The 12573-nt window shown below is 29.7% G+C and overlaps 2 protein-coding genes across 7 annotated transcripts in view; one reads left to right on the top strand and one right to left on the bottom strand.

Annotated features, from left to right (window-relative positions):
- The window catches only part of LOC126856728 (dedicator of cytokinesis protein 9), a 12457-nt gene extending 9021 nt beyond the window's left edge, over positions 1 to 3436 (top strand). For 3 of the 6 annotated variants that reach the window (XM_050605520.1, XM_050605519.1, XM_050605516.1), the window contains 6 exons: positions 1 to 99; positions 221 to 362; positions 581 to 843; positions 958 to 1315; positions 1420 to 1711; positions 1787 to 3436. The exon at positions 1 to 99 is cut by the window's left edge and continues 231 nt beyond it. In XM_050605520.1, the coding sequence (XP_050461477.1) occupies positions 1 to 99; positions 221 to 362; positions 581 to 843; positions 958 to 1315; positions 1420 to 1711; positions 1787 to 2021 (1389 nt within the window). In that variant the 3' untranslated portion in view covers positions 2022 to 3436. Of the gene's footprint in view, positions 100 to 220; positions 372 to 580; positions 844 to 957; positions 1316 to 1419; positions 1712 to 1786 lie in introns of all 6 variants that reach the window. The other 3 variants (XM_050605515.1, XM_050605518.1, XM_050605514.1) reach the window with 1 other exon arrangement.
- Positions 3437 to 9257: 5821 nt separating this feature from the next.
- LOC126856815 (juvenile hormone acid O-methyltransferase-like) lies at positions 9258 to 12141 on the bottom strand. Its single transcript, XM_050605700.1, has 5 exons — positions 11754 to 12141; positions 11425 to 11596; positions 11125 to 11260; positions 10323 to 10467; positions 9258 to 10204 (listed from the first exon to the last, which is right to left on the bottom strand). Exons 1-5 carry the CDS (start codon positions 11938 to 11940, stop codon positions 10002 to 10004), a joined length of 843 nt encoding a protein of 280 aa, XP_050461657.1. The 5' UTR covers positions 11941 to 12141; the 3' UTR covers positions 9258 to 10001.
- Between the last annotated feature and the right edge of the window lie 432 nt (positions 12142 to 12573).

The following is a 12573-nucleotide window of genomic DNA, read 5'->3' as shown; positions in this document are numbered from 1 at the left end:
CACAGTTTGGCAAATTCGTATGCCAGCACGCCTGAATTGAGACACACTTGGTTGGAGACGATGGCCAGGAATCATGCCAGAGATGGAAATTTTTCAGAGGTATATTTACAAATTATTATGCAAAATGTAATTCTTATTGTAATTCTATAAAAAAAGTTGTTTCACGAGACTCTTTTATGTAATACACATTTTAATGATATATATTTGTTTTATTTTTAAGGCTGCTTGCTGCCAACTGCATATTGCAGCGCTAATGGCTGAGTATTTAAAATTGCGAAAAGTTCATTCATGGGGCGCAGAAGCTTTTGATCATATCTCTGCTAACATATCAAAAGATGAGCGTAATCTTAAGCTCGACGCTGGTGAGATTTGTATGTTTGTTTTATTGTGTATTGTGTTTATTGTCTGTGTTATTGCATTCTTATCGTATTTTATTAAAGTAATTTAATAAATAAGGTAATATTAGCAACTGTTTGCTCATAACACGTTATCTTATTTGTTGAATTGCACTCATACATGGACATGTAGATTGAAAATCAAAAGTAATCATGTGAGAGACATTGATATGTATTTTTTATAGGCGTTCAAGATATTCACTACAATGAAAATCTTCTTCTTGAGCAATTAGAAGTTTGTGCTGACACTTTGGAGAAAGCCGAGCGTTTTGAATTACTCGGACATTTATATCGCTTGATAGTTCCTATGTACGAAGAGAGAAGAAACTACGAGGCTCTAGCAAATTCCTATTCGCACTTGGCGCGAGCCTATAATAAAATCGTGGAAGTTACTCGATCTGGCAAAAGATTACTTGGAAGATTTTACAGAGTGGCATTCTTCGGCATGGTGAGAGACATATACTTATATATAATTGAAAAGTTTGATATGTATCTGCGAGGATGCAATTTAACTTCTTATCTAAGAGATATGAGATATGCAGATATGTATTATATTGTCTAGGCATATTTTGAGGAGGAGAATGGTCAAGAATATATTTATAAGGAACCCAAAGTGACATCATTATCTGAGATATCGGAACGATTGTTGCGCTTGTATAGCGAAAAGTTCGGATCTGAGAATGTTAAGATGATAATGGATTCTGTGCCAGTCGACATAAGCGAGTTAGATCCTAAGATAGCGTACATTCAGGTGACGCACGTAACACCGTACTTCGAGAAGCCCGAGTTCGAAGTACGACAGACTGAGTTCGAACAGAATCACAATGTATCATGCTTCATGTTCGAGACGCCGTTTACTAAGGAGGGCAAAGCGAGAGGCAATCCAGAGGATCAATGGAAACGCAGAACTATTGTCACAAGTACAATCACATATCAAATAATTCGAATTATTTATACACTTATCTGAGATATTACTTCGCTTTGAAAAAGAAAATATATAACAATTTATTGTTTGCTTTCACAGCACAATATGCTTTCCCATATATAAAAAAACGTATTGGAATTGCCGAGAAACGGATAGTGGAACTGAGTCCTATCGAAGTTGCTTTGGATGAAATGAGACAACGTGTTCAGGAATTGGAAGACGTAGCTTTGATCGCACCGACAGATGTAAAGAAACTGCAGTTACGTCTTCAGGGTAGTATTTGTGTAACAGTGAACGCCGGTCCTCTGGCCTATGCCTCCGCGTTTCTAGATCCCGCCTTGTCTCCGCAATATTCTGATGACAAAGTGGAGGAGTTAAAGGATGTTTTTAGGTACGTTTTAGCGTTATCTCGTGCACGCGACATGTCAAAAAGTTAGTTATTTATGATTGCATTGCGATTTTTCAGGGAGTTTGTCAAGATATGTTATACAGCGTTACAAATTAATAGCAAACTTATCACGTCAGATCAATACGAGTATCAAGAGGTATTACGCGAGAATTATCAGAAATTGTGCCAGAGCTTGTCGTCCTTATTTGGAGAACCCATATGGCCCGATGAGCAAGTAGGAAGCTTTAAACGCAATAGCGCTGCTTTATTCAGTGCCATAAGCGGCGCCAACAATCATACCAGTACAGCCTAAGTCAATAATCTTATTGTTTATCTAATAGGCCTAGGATTTATGTATCCATTTATAGCATAATGAAATGTCTAAGCATCTTTCAAGCACAAAACTCGTGACAATTATTTGTAAATTGATACATTGTATTTATTTTCTTTGTTACACTATTTACACAAATCTATGATTAAGTATTCATATTTTGCAACATTTGGCCTAATATGAAAGAACTTTCTAATCACTGCCAAATATTTTAAACAAAATGTTTACGAACATTGTAGAAAGGTCTTGATTAGAGAATTCGAGGATTGATTGTAGTCGTTTATAGTCGTTGAATCAAGAATTCGACAAAGCCAGTGAAGAAACCTACTTCTACTTATTAAAGTTTCATCACGTTGATGTTGTAGTCTGATAAGTTACGTTTTAACTAAAAAATATAAGTTGGATGTCAAAGACTCACCCTTCAGGGCATTTATATATTATAATCTGTAACGAGTAAAAATGTACTCTAGTACATCTCAGTTTTTTCACTGTGAAGAATGTTAGTCCCTAATGCATATTTATGATGTCTGCATAATCAATTTTGTAAGGATTTTTTATCCTTATCTCTTTATCACCATTAAGAAAACTATAGCCTAAGAGCAGAAATAATTTAATGAAAAAAAATTATATTATTTGAAGAGTTAATTTTTTATCGTGTCTTGATTAAATTATTTTTAATTGTTTACGATTGGAAGATTATTTTACCATCGATGTATCAAATTTACAGTATATGCATAATCATGAAAAATATGAATAAATTTTTTCATCCAGTGTATGTATTACAATATGTATAGTATGTTGATAATTTTTAGTGTATTAAGATACATTACTGTAAAAATCGATTTGTGTATATACCTATTTTTTTAAATTCTTTTGCATGCATATAAGTATTGTTACGTAATCGGCTGTTTTAGAAGTAACGCAAAGGGAAAGTATAGATCCTTTAATATAGATTGTCAGAAATATTTTTTACTACATATTATATAAATTTACGTAATGCATTTGCATTATTGGTAGTTCAAGGACGAATCTTTCTTTTTTTCGTATGGATCGAATAACTTTTAAGACAATTATCGCGCTTTATAAGAACTTAAATAAAAGTTTGTTTATGAAGAGAGATGAAAACTGTAGCATCCAATTGGCTACGTTTTTTGTATATGAAAACAAATCCGACCACTTTGATACCTTGCAAATGCGCACATAGATAATGTTACATATTAATAATTATTTGTGAAAAAGCGTGACAAAATTTTATAAACTGAGAATGCAAGAGAAAGAGAGAAAGTACGTATGTGTAAATTCATTTATTATCCGCAAAGTCATACCGGTGCGGATATCGTAGATTTGAAATAAGCTTTAACAAGAAATGTTGAAATATATGTAATAACAGAGAAAAATGTGTTTTGAATATGTTTAAAAAAAAACTATATTTTAGATCCTTTCTTATCTGATCATGCAATGAAAAATAAAAATGTAATTATGCCTACAAGAGACTGTGTGATGTCTGAATTGAGAAAGATATTTTCTATTTCAATTTTTAAAACTTTATTTTGTTCTTTTATTTTAAATATCTTATTATGTATAAAAAATGTTATATTTATAGTTTGTGGACGAGAGTCTGAATTTCTTCAGTCTCAAAAATATAACTAAATTAAAAACTATATACATTATCAAGATCCACATATAATTTATTTGGTACAAAATTTACAAAATTTTTCCTATATCTTACACAGAATTACATCGCTGAAATTTTAAATATAAATCATTGATTGATCTGGTATTTTGGGATGAAATATTTTTGAATCGAATATTTAAAATATTTGCAGGTAGAAAATCGAAAATTGGTGGAATATCAATTTATTAACACGCGATCTTCAGCTAGAAAATTTGATGTTTTAGATATTTTAAATTCAGGATATTTTATATCTGTAGATAAATTTTCATCAACTGTTTGATCAATCTCTTAATCGTATTCTCGATTATGCATGAAATTCAGCGTGATTTGAACGATCTTCCACTATCGATTGTGATTGTATTTAAAATTTTTTTTTTTTTTTTTAATACAGTAGATCCGCCAAACAGCGATGAATTTTGCTCATAGACATAGTATAGCGGGGAGTACACACTTTTGCATAAGCGCATAACAATAAGCATAAGGAAATTGATTGGTTCATTTTCTTATGCATACATTTGTGGACCAATCAATTTCTTTATGTTTATGGTTATGCGCTTATGCAAAAGTATGTGCTCCCCGCTTATATCTAGGGAGTTATGTCGTGTAGTCGTGCGAAATTAGCCGCGGTCACGTGACTGAATTTCGAATCAAACCATTACTTGAAGCCGTGCGTCGCCGATGTGCAGTCGAATCGCGGTCGCTCCGTCTTTTCGCATCTTTTTAATCCGTCCCGGACAAATTTCGTATCCGGATGAACGTCGAGGATGTCGATTTTAGTGACAGGTAATTATCTCAGCATTAATCGACTTGTGCGATCTCGCGATTAACCGTAATTAATCACGCAATTATCTCGGTACGCATGATCGATGTATTCGCTCCGTCGAAGCAACGGGTTTCTAATATGCAGATATTTCGCGATGTGCGTCAGTCCTGAGCTGTGTCGTTCAGAATTCGGATTATCGAAAAGCATCGAAGTGCATCGAGAGATTTCGTTGCCGCGGCGGATTTCATTGATATAAGCGATCGCGCTTGTCTACGATATTTGCGCGCCAAATATCGGCGCGCCCGCGCGTCCGCCATGATAGCACGTCATTTCAAATGTTTGCGCCATATTTTTGCCCGCGCGATAATTTTCGAAAGTGCCGAGTGAATATACGGTCAATAATGAAAAATAATTGAATAATTTAAATTATCGATCTGTATTATCTATTGATCGGCATCGATCGCGTTGAATTGTGTTAGTGCGCGTATTATTTCGCGCGTTTTATTATCGTGTGTGAATCGTCGGTGCGTATCATCGATATATCGAGAAATATTGAGAATATTAAAAATCATCGAGGATCATCGAAGATTATCGAGGATCATCGTGGGAACTACGAATTAATCAGGAGAGGTTATCGCTGCTTATCTAAAATATATTTGGCTGTGAGTGATTATTTAATTATCTCAATCTTTTTATCATGCAGCTTAGAATTTGCCCAGATGCAGGAGAATAAAGACATCTTCTTATCTATTTCGAATAACAAATAAATTTTTTACAATTGTCTAAAATTATAAAAAAAGACTTAAAAACTTTTAAACGTGATAAAGGAAGAAAAAAATAATTTCAAAAATAATTCAAAATTATATTTTCAAAATGTACGCATGTATAGAGGTAATCAAAGTCTGTAACTACTGTAACTTGTGCGAAATATGTATGAAAGCGTAAATTATAAAGTCGTTAAGCAAATTGAGATTGCAAATTGCCCGTCGCGCTTTTGATTTTTTAATAATAGACGTAATTGGCACTGCAAGGGGCAAATTCGAGCTGGTCGTGATCAATTTCTGACAGCGTGCCTGAACAGCGACAATCAAATTCGGCAAACTTGGGATAGACGAAATCAGTCGTACGTTTGTATCCTTTAAGCGACAAAAAGAAATAAAATTACAATATCTTTAAAGGATAACGTGTGTAAAATATGTATTACTAAAAAGTTATAAAAGGCGTTTGACATTACAAAATAGTTACTTAAGAAATTTCTTAAATAATTTTTGTCTTATTCTGAGTAACTTACTCAGTAAAGTTGCTATGAAAAAAAAAATTATAAAATATTTTTAACAAAAATCAAGTCAACTTTTAGATAAAAAATTTGAATAGATTATAAATATACATTTTTTTTTTGACGCGTTAATAATTTAATTGTAAACTACGATAGAACCGTGAAACTCGGCGATAATCATAATTTTCTAGTTCGCGCGGCTCTCTTATGGAAAAGGAATTCACGTATTAGTAACGCAATGTTCCATTCATGCATTACGTGATATAATAATAGTTGTTTTAATAATTGTTTTAATAATTTTAATAATTCTATAATTTAAAATTCTTGTGTAATTTAATATTCTGTTTGTATATACGTCACAGGTACGGAAAATATTTCGGCAGTGAATTAACGATAACATGATATTTGGCCTTGGCGACGTAAACATTCGCTATTGTTTACGTTTTACGGCTTTGGTATCATTCGCACGGCGACACTTGAACAGTGATATAGTAGTTCGAGACGCTCCGTCAAATTCTTTTTTTAAACGTGATCGCGACAAGGATCGGGAGATAATTTATTATAATTATTAATTAATTCTCTCTCTCTCTTTTCTCCTTTTCCCCTTCCCCTTCTCTGTCTTTCTCTCTAAGTAACAATTATTTTTTTAAATATTTAAAATTAAATATTTTATCCAATACTTTATCGTTCGATTTTTCGTCGGTTTAAATATGATTCGGATTGAGAACGCGCAACAATATAATCGAATCACAGGTCCGAGTAATTAACGATAAGCTTCGTGATATATTAATAAATATGTTTATTTAATAATTGATTTATAATTTAAAATACATGTATAATTTAATATATTCCGTTTGTATATACGTCACAGTACGGAAAATATTTCGGCAGTGAATTAACGATAACATGATATTTGGCCTTGGCGACGTAAACATTCGCTATTGTTTACGTTTTACGGCTTTGGTATCATTCGCACGGCGACACTTGAACAGTGATATAGTAGTTCGAGACGCTCCGTCAAATTCTTTTTTTAAACGTGATCGCGACAAGGATCGGGAGATAATTTATTATAATTATTAATTAATTCTCTCTCTCTCTCTCTCTCTCTCTCTTTCTCCTTTTCCCCCTTCCCCTTCTCTGTCTTTCTCTCTAAGTAGCAATTATTTTTTTTTAAATATTTAAAATTAAATATTTTATCCAATGCTTTATCGTTCGATTTTTCGTCGATTTAAAGCGATTTAGCGGGAGTGTCGTTGAAAGTATCGCGCGTATAAGTGCGGTAGTATCTTTTAATAAAAGTGCGGGAGTGCCGTTTAAAGTATCGCGCGTGTGACTCAATCTGAGAGGAGGAGGAGGTCTAGGAGAGACATCGGGCACTGGTGGAGTCACCCTGTGGTAAGTAATTTTTTTATTTGCATATTAATTATTTATTAATTGCGTACGTGCAATTTAAATTGAGCAATTAATTATGTAATTTGATTTTGTATTTGTTATTTATATGATTGAAATAAAAGAGAATTAGAAAGAAAAAGATTTTTATATAAAAGCTATAATCTTATAAAAGTTCCCATTTTTAAATTATAGTTTTTTAATAAAATTATTAGTTATTAGTGTCTTTTTATAAAATTTATAATATTATCTTATTAATCTGTTTATTATTATATGCATCGAATATAAAATTCAATGCGTACAATAAATTTTTTGAAATATTAATTATTTTAAGCGTTACTACAATTCTTCTATTTGTATGTTACAGATCAACGTAGCGACCCTAACATCCTGAGAGGAAGAGCAGGCCTAGGAAAGGCATCCTGCATCGGCGGGGCAACCTAAGGGTGAGTATTATTTGTATATTAGTTATTATAAATCCCGTACATGCATTAATTCGATTCGATCATTATTTGAATAGTTTAAACAAGAAAGACTCATACTAAAGTTTTTATTAAAAAAAAATAGTTTTCTTTTTTAGAATTTATAAAATTATTCCATATTTATATACCTTTTTTTTATTATACGCAGCGGATATAAAATTCGCTGCCTACAATAATAATTTCTTGAAATATTTATTATCTTAAGCGTTGCTATAACTTGGATTTTATATTTATGTGTTACAGACAACGTAGCCTCAAGACCAAATCTCCGCTGTTGCGCATCAGTGCCGGTGAGTGATGAATTTTATTTTATTTTGAGGTGACGGATTCATAAATATTGTAGATGTGAATGTAGCTTGTAGATTATAAATAGATCCGTTGCCTCAAAATGGATGGGCTAGATTAAATCAAATAACTTTCAATAGATTTTTTTAAATATATTAAAATATATTACGTAGATATTCAAAGTATAAATTTTTAAAAAATTTGAAATATAAAATATCTTTTTAATTGATAAATTTTATTTTGTATGTTTAACAAAGAAGGTGCTAGGAGCAATTTTATTAATTATATAAAATAGTAATAATGTATTTTTATATTGCACCAATTTTATCCTAATTTTTTCTAGCCCATCCATCTATATTATTATATAAAAGCTTTATTTAATTGATGTAAAGCCAAATTATCAATCCATTAAATTATATAAGACACAAGAAATGTATTATCAATTTTCTTTTAATATAAACTATTATTATTATTATTATAAATAATACTTTTATTATAAATAATATATATTACATATAATATTATTATAAATAATATTACATATTATAATAAGGTTATATATTATTATTTCAATCAATTAATTGTGATTGATAACTTGGCATTAGATTAATTAAAGTCATATTAAAATGCATGTGACAAACTGTCGTAATGTCTTACGACCATAAATGAGCATAAAATTACGCTCACCGGCAATGATAATTAGCCGGCAACGGAAGGAATTTTTCTCCTTTAATGACCTCCGATAGAGGTCGAAACTACATCTCTGGCTAGATGTAGCCAGAATCAATTTGGCCAGGATCAACGAAAGGTAGGTCCAACTGGCCCAACGGAAGCAACATATGGTTCATTCTGTTACGCGAATAGGGTACGCGAATATAGGACACGTGAGTAGGACACACAATTAGGATACTCCTTCCAAGATTTCGATGATCCCTTTCCGCGATTTCCACTGGCTTTTAGCTAGCAAAAATAGGGTTGTTAGAACTATTAGAACTATCTTAATTTAAAATAGTCATTTAATTCCTTAAGATTCTTAAGAAATTAAATACTTATTAAGAATTAAAAGACTAAAATTTTGGGAATTAAAAGACTAAAATTATTAAAATATTGGAGAAATAAACAAAAAAATAAAATATAAATAATATAAAATTTAAATATAAATTCAAGCAAATTTTAAAAATTAAATTAAAACTTTTTCGAGATAATGAAATACAATTTTTTTTGGTAAAATAAAAAGAATAAAGATTAATTATAAAAAAATTAAAATTGAAAATTATTAATTTTTGTATAATTTAAATTAAAAATTAAATTATAAAAAAATTAGAATTAATTATAAAAAACTTCAAAGTGACATATATTCACATTTATTTTTAACAAATAAAAATATGCATATATATAAATTCTACATTTTTTTAATAAATCAAAAATTGCACATATAATTGCATTTATGTAAAAAGTAAAATGCAATATACATGTATGTTACCTTATTTTGTATATTTAACTTGTTTGTATATATTTATCATATTGTTATAAACATTTATGTAATATTTATATAAATTTATATAAATTTTATCATAAGGGTCATCTCAACGCAATGTTGAGATAATCAATCAACTTCGCGGAAAAGAAGTAATATACTTGCGAGTTTATCGATTTTACATGTCTTTTTTAAGAATGGATTTGCAGGTGAAAAATCGCTATCAATTTATTAACACATAATCATCACTTATAAAAAATTTGATGTTTTAGATCCGTTAATCCATTCAGAATATTTCATATCTGTAGATAACATTTTGTTTGATCAATCTCTTAATCGTATTCTTGATTATCCATGAAATTCAGCGTGATTTGAATGAGCTTCGATAGCGATCATATCTTAAATAATTTTTTTTTTAATGCAATAGATCCGGGAAACAGCGATGAATTTTGCTAATGTATAAATCATTTTGTAATAATGTTGACTAAATAATAAAAGAAGATAAATGTTTTTCAAGTATGCTTGAAAGAAAGGGGAGAAAGATACACATTCTGTTCATTCCTCCCATAAATTATATAGGCTAATATATAGGCTAAATTATATAGGCTAATATAATTATAAACGCTTCTGTGCATATACGACTAGTACAGTATAATAAAAAGGAATATGATCATGTAGTTTATCATCATTTTGTCTCTTTTTGTATTCTTCAATTCTTATTTCCTCGAATCTACGTATAAACTCATTCATGAATTCCTCCTTTAGATCATGCGGCATCTTATTCAAAAATTCAAAAGTGTATTGTGAAGTAATCATTGCTGTAGAAATAAATAATATATTTAAAAGATTGTAATTAAAAAAAGTAGTATGAAAAAAATGTATAATACAAATAATAATCACGTTCAGGATTTAATTTTTGCATATAAAAATACTTACATGAAAATTTTTGTGTATTCAGAAATTCGCTCTTGTTTCGATGACTGCAATGATGAACTTGAAATCCGATATTTTCAAGTATTTGCTTTAGCTCTTCGTGAGGTTGAGTTGAATAATGAAATGATCCAACATATTTATTTTTGTCCTGTACAAATTCATTCTAATTAAAAATTTATAAGTGAAAAATATTAAAGTGATATGTATAATATGTGCGATATATAATTAATATAATTAATATATAAATAAATTTAAAATTAAAATAAAACAATAAAAGCTCTTACAAAAGAAATTTATCTAGTAAGTAAATAAATAACAGCTTGATTTCTATTCTTTATTTACTTTGTAAATAAGGCGCCGAAGATGTTCAAAAAAATAACCAAAAGATACGTTTTTTATTATAAAGTTTATTGCTACTTTGTTATGTTGATAATTTGATGACTATAATAAAATTTGCGTATAAATTACCGCGCTACACTTTATTGCATCCTCTCACTTTCACATGATATATATAAATAAAGAAAGCTATTTTAAAAATTACATCAAGAACATTACAAATTGCTATATTTGAGTCGCGATATCAATATTTTCTCGCGGACTGATCAATGAATAAGATAATAAATTTTATTCAGAAATCGTAGGTCTTAGTAGATTAAAATTTAAAATAATCAAATCTTTTAGCCTACACGCATACGGATACACTTGACGGATTTTTAAATTAATAAAAATAAATTTTTTTTATAAACGCGAAAATTATTTTACAGTTTTTTCTTATATCGTATTTTTTATGTAATAATATATTTACCCCCATGTATGCTGCATATCGCATATCTTGCGCCATAGCTTCCAAAGACTCATATGTGTGTGCGTGATGTGCTATGCTTAATATAAGCATAGTTTTACTAGGTCGAAGCATACGATAAATATTCCGAAACGTTTGGCTGTTAAATAAGGATGCTAAATATTAATCATAATTTTAAAAATATATATCAATTAGAATATTCTTTCGAAACACAGTTATGTAAAAATACATTGTTAAGTACATATATAAAAGTTATTTCTTACGAAAAAAATTAATCTACATTTATTTAATAATTTTTCTTACTGAATGTCCTTGCACCACTGCAAAGCATGAAATGAGAATATATGGTCAAATTCTGAAATATATTTATCCGGCAAGTTTTTAGTTTCAATATCCAGCACTTCGAATTTGAGTCGTTCCTTATCACCATATGTTTTATTAGCGTATTCAATTACTTTCTCCATGATATCTGTACCTTTATAATATATAATATAATTATTACTATATATAATATAATTATTACCTTTATAATATAATTATTACATTAATTAATGATAATTTGCATTACACAGTATATATGCGCGCGTCTACGTGAGCTATTATATTCTTATAATTTATTATTTTTTTCTTACCAATCATTGTCACATTTGGACCAAGAAACGGAAGAAGAATATCCTTTGTTATATCCCCGGGTCCACAACCGATATCCATACATTTTCCAGATATATTTTTTAGGTCTTTGTCGAATTCATCGAGTAGTAGTGATACATTGTTTCTGCATAAAGTATCTAATAAAACGTATTGCGCTGGTTTAATCATGATTTCACGATGGCACTCAAATAACGAGAATATTTAGTTAGCTGAGGATATTTTAACTGCTTGCCTTATAATAGATGTAGTGTTGTTACGTCTCAAGTATTTATCTATTTTGATAGCCACCGTTATTATTGCCATTGGATGACTCTATGTTAACACTTTACCGACCGGCCGTCGATTATTCGACGTTTACTGGAACCGCTACCGGTCGGTAAAGTGTTAAAATTCGTTCGCGCTCCAGCGTCAAACTGCAAAAGCAAATAAAAAATAGTCTAAAAAATTATTTTTTTTTGTATTTTTATATATTTTTACGTTTCTTTGATTTTCATATTTTTCACTTTTTATATATATTTTTATTTTTTATATTTGTTTTAAAGGGTTGGATAGTAATTAGTTAAACAGTTAAAAGTTAAGTTAAGAATTTAAAATATCCGGTACTTTCGTCTACATTGTATCTCCAATATTTATATAATTCTATTATATAATTCTTGAGAAAAGAATATTTCAATTATGAACAACTAATTTTTATGTGTTAATTCGCTGTTGGATAGAGAATTAATTTTTAACTTTAATGAGTTAATAATTTTTTAACTTAACTTTAACTGAGTTAATTTTTTTTAAGTTTTTTTTGTTTAA

Source organism: Cataglyphis hispanica, chromosome 19 (genome assembly GCF_021464435.1).
Source record: "Cataglyphis hispanica isolate Lineage 1 chromosome 19, ULB_Chis1_1.0, whole genome shotgun sequence".
NCBI lineage: Eukaryota > Metazoa > Arthropoda > Insecta > Hymenoptera > Formicidae > Cataglyphis > Cataglyphis hispanica.
The sequence above is the reverse complement of the archived record's forward strand: the minus strand, read 5'-3'. Positions and strand labels throughout refer to the sequence as shown.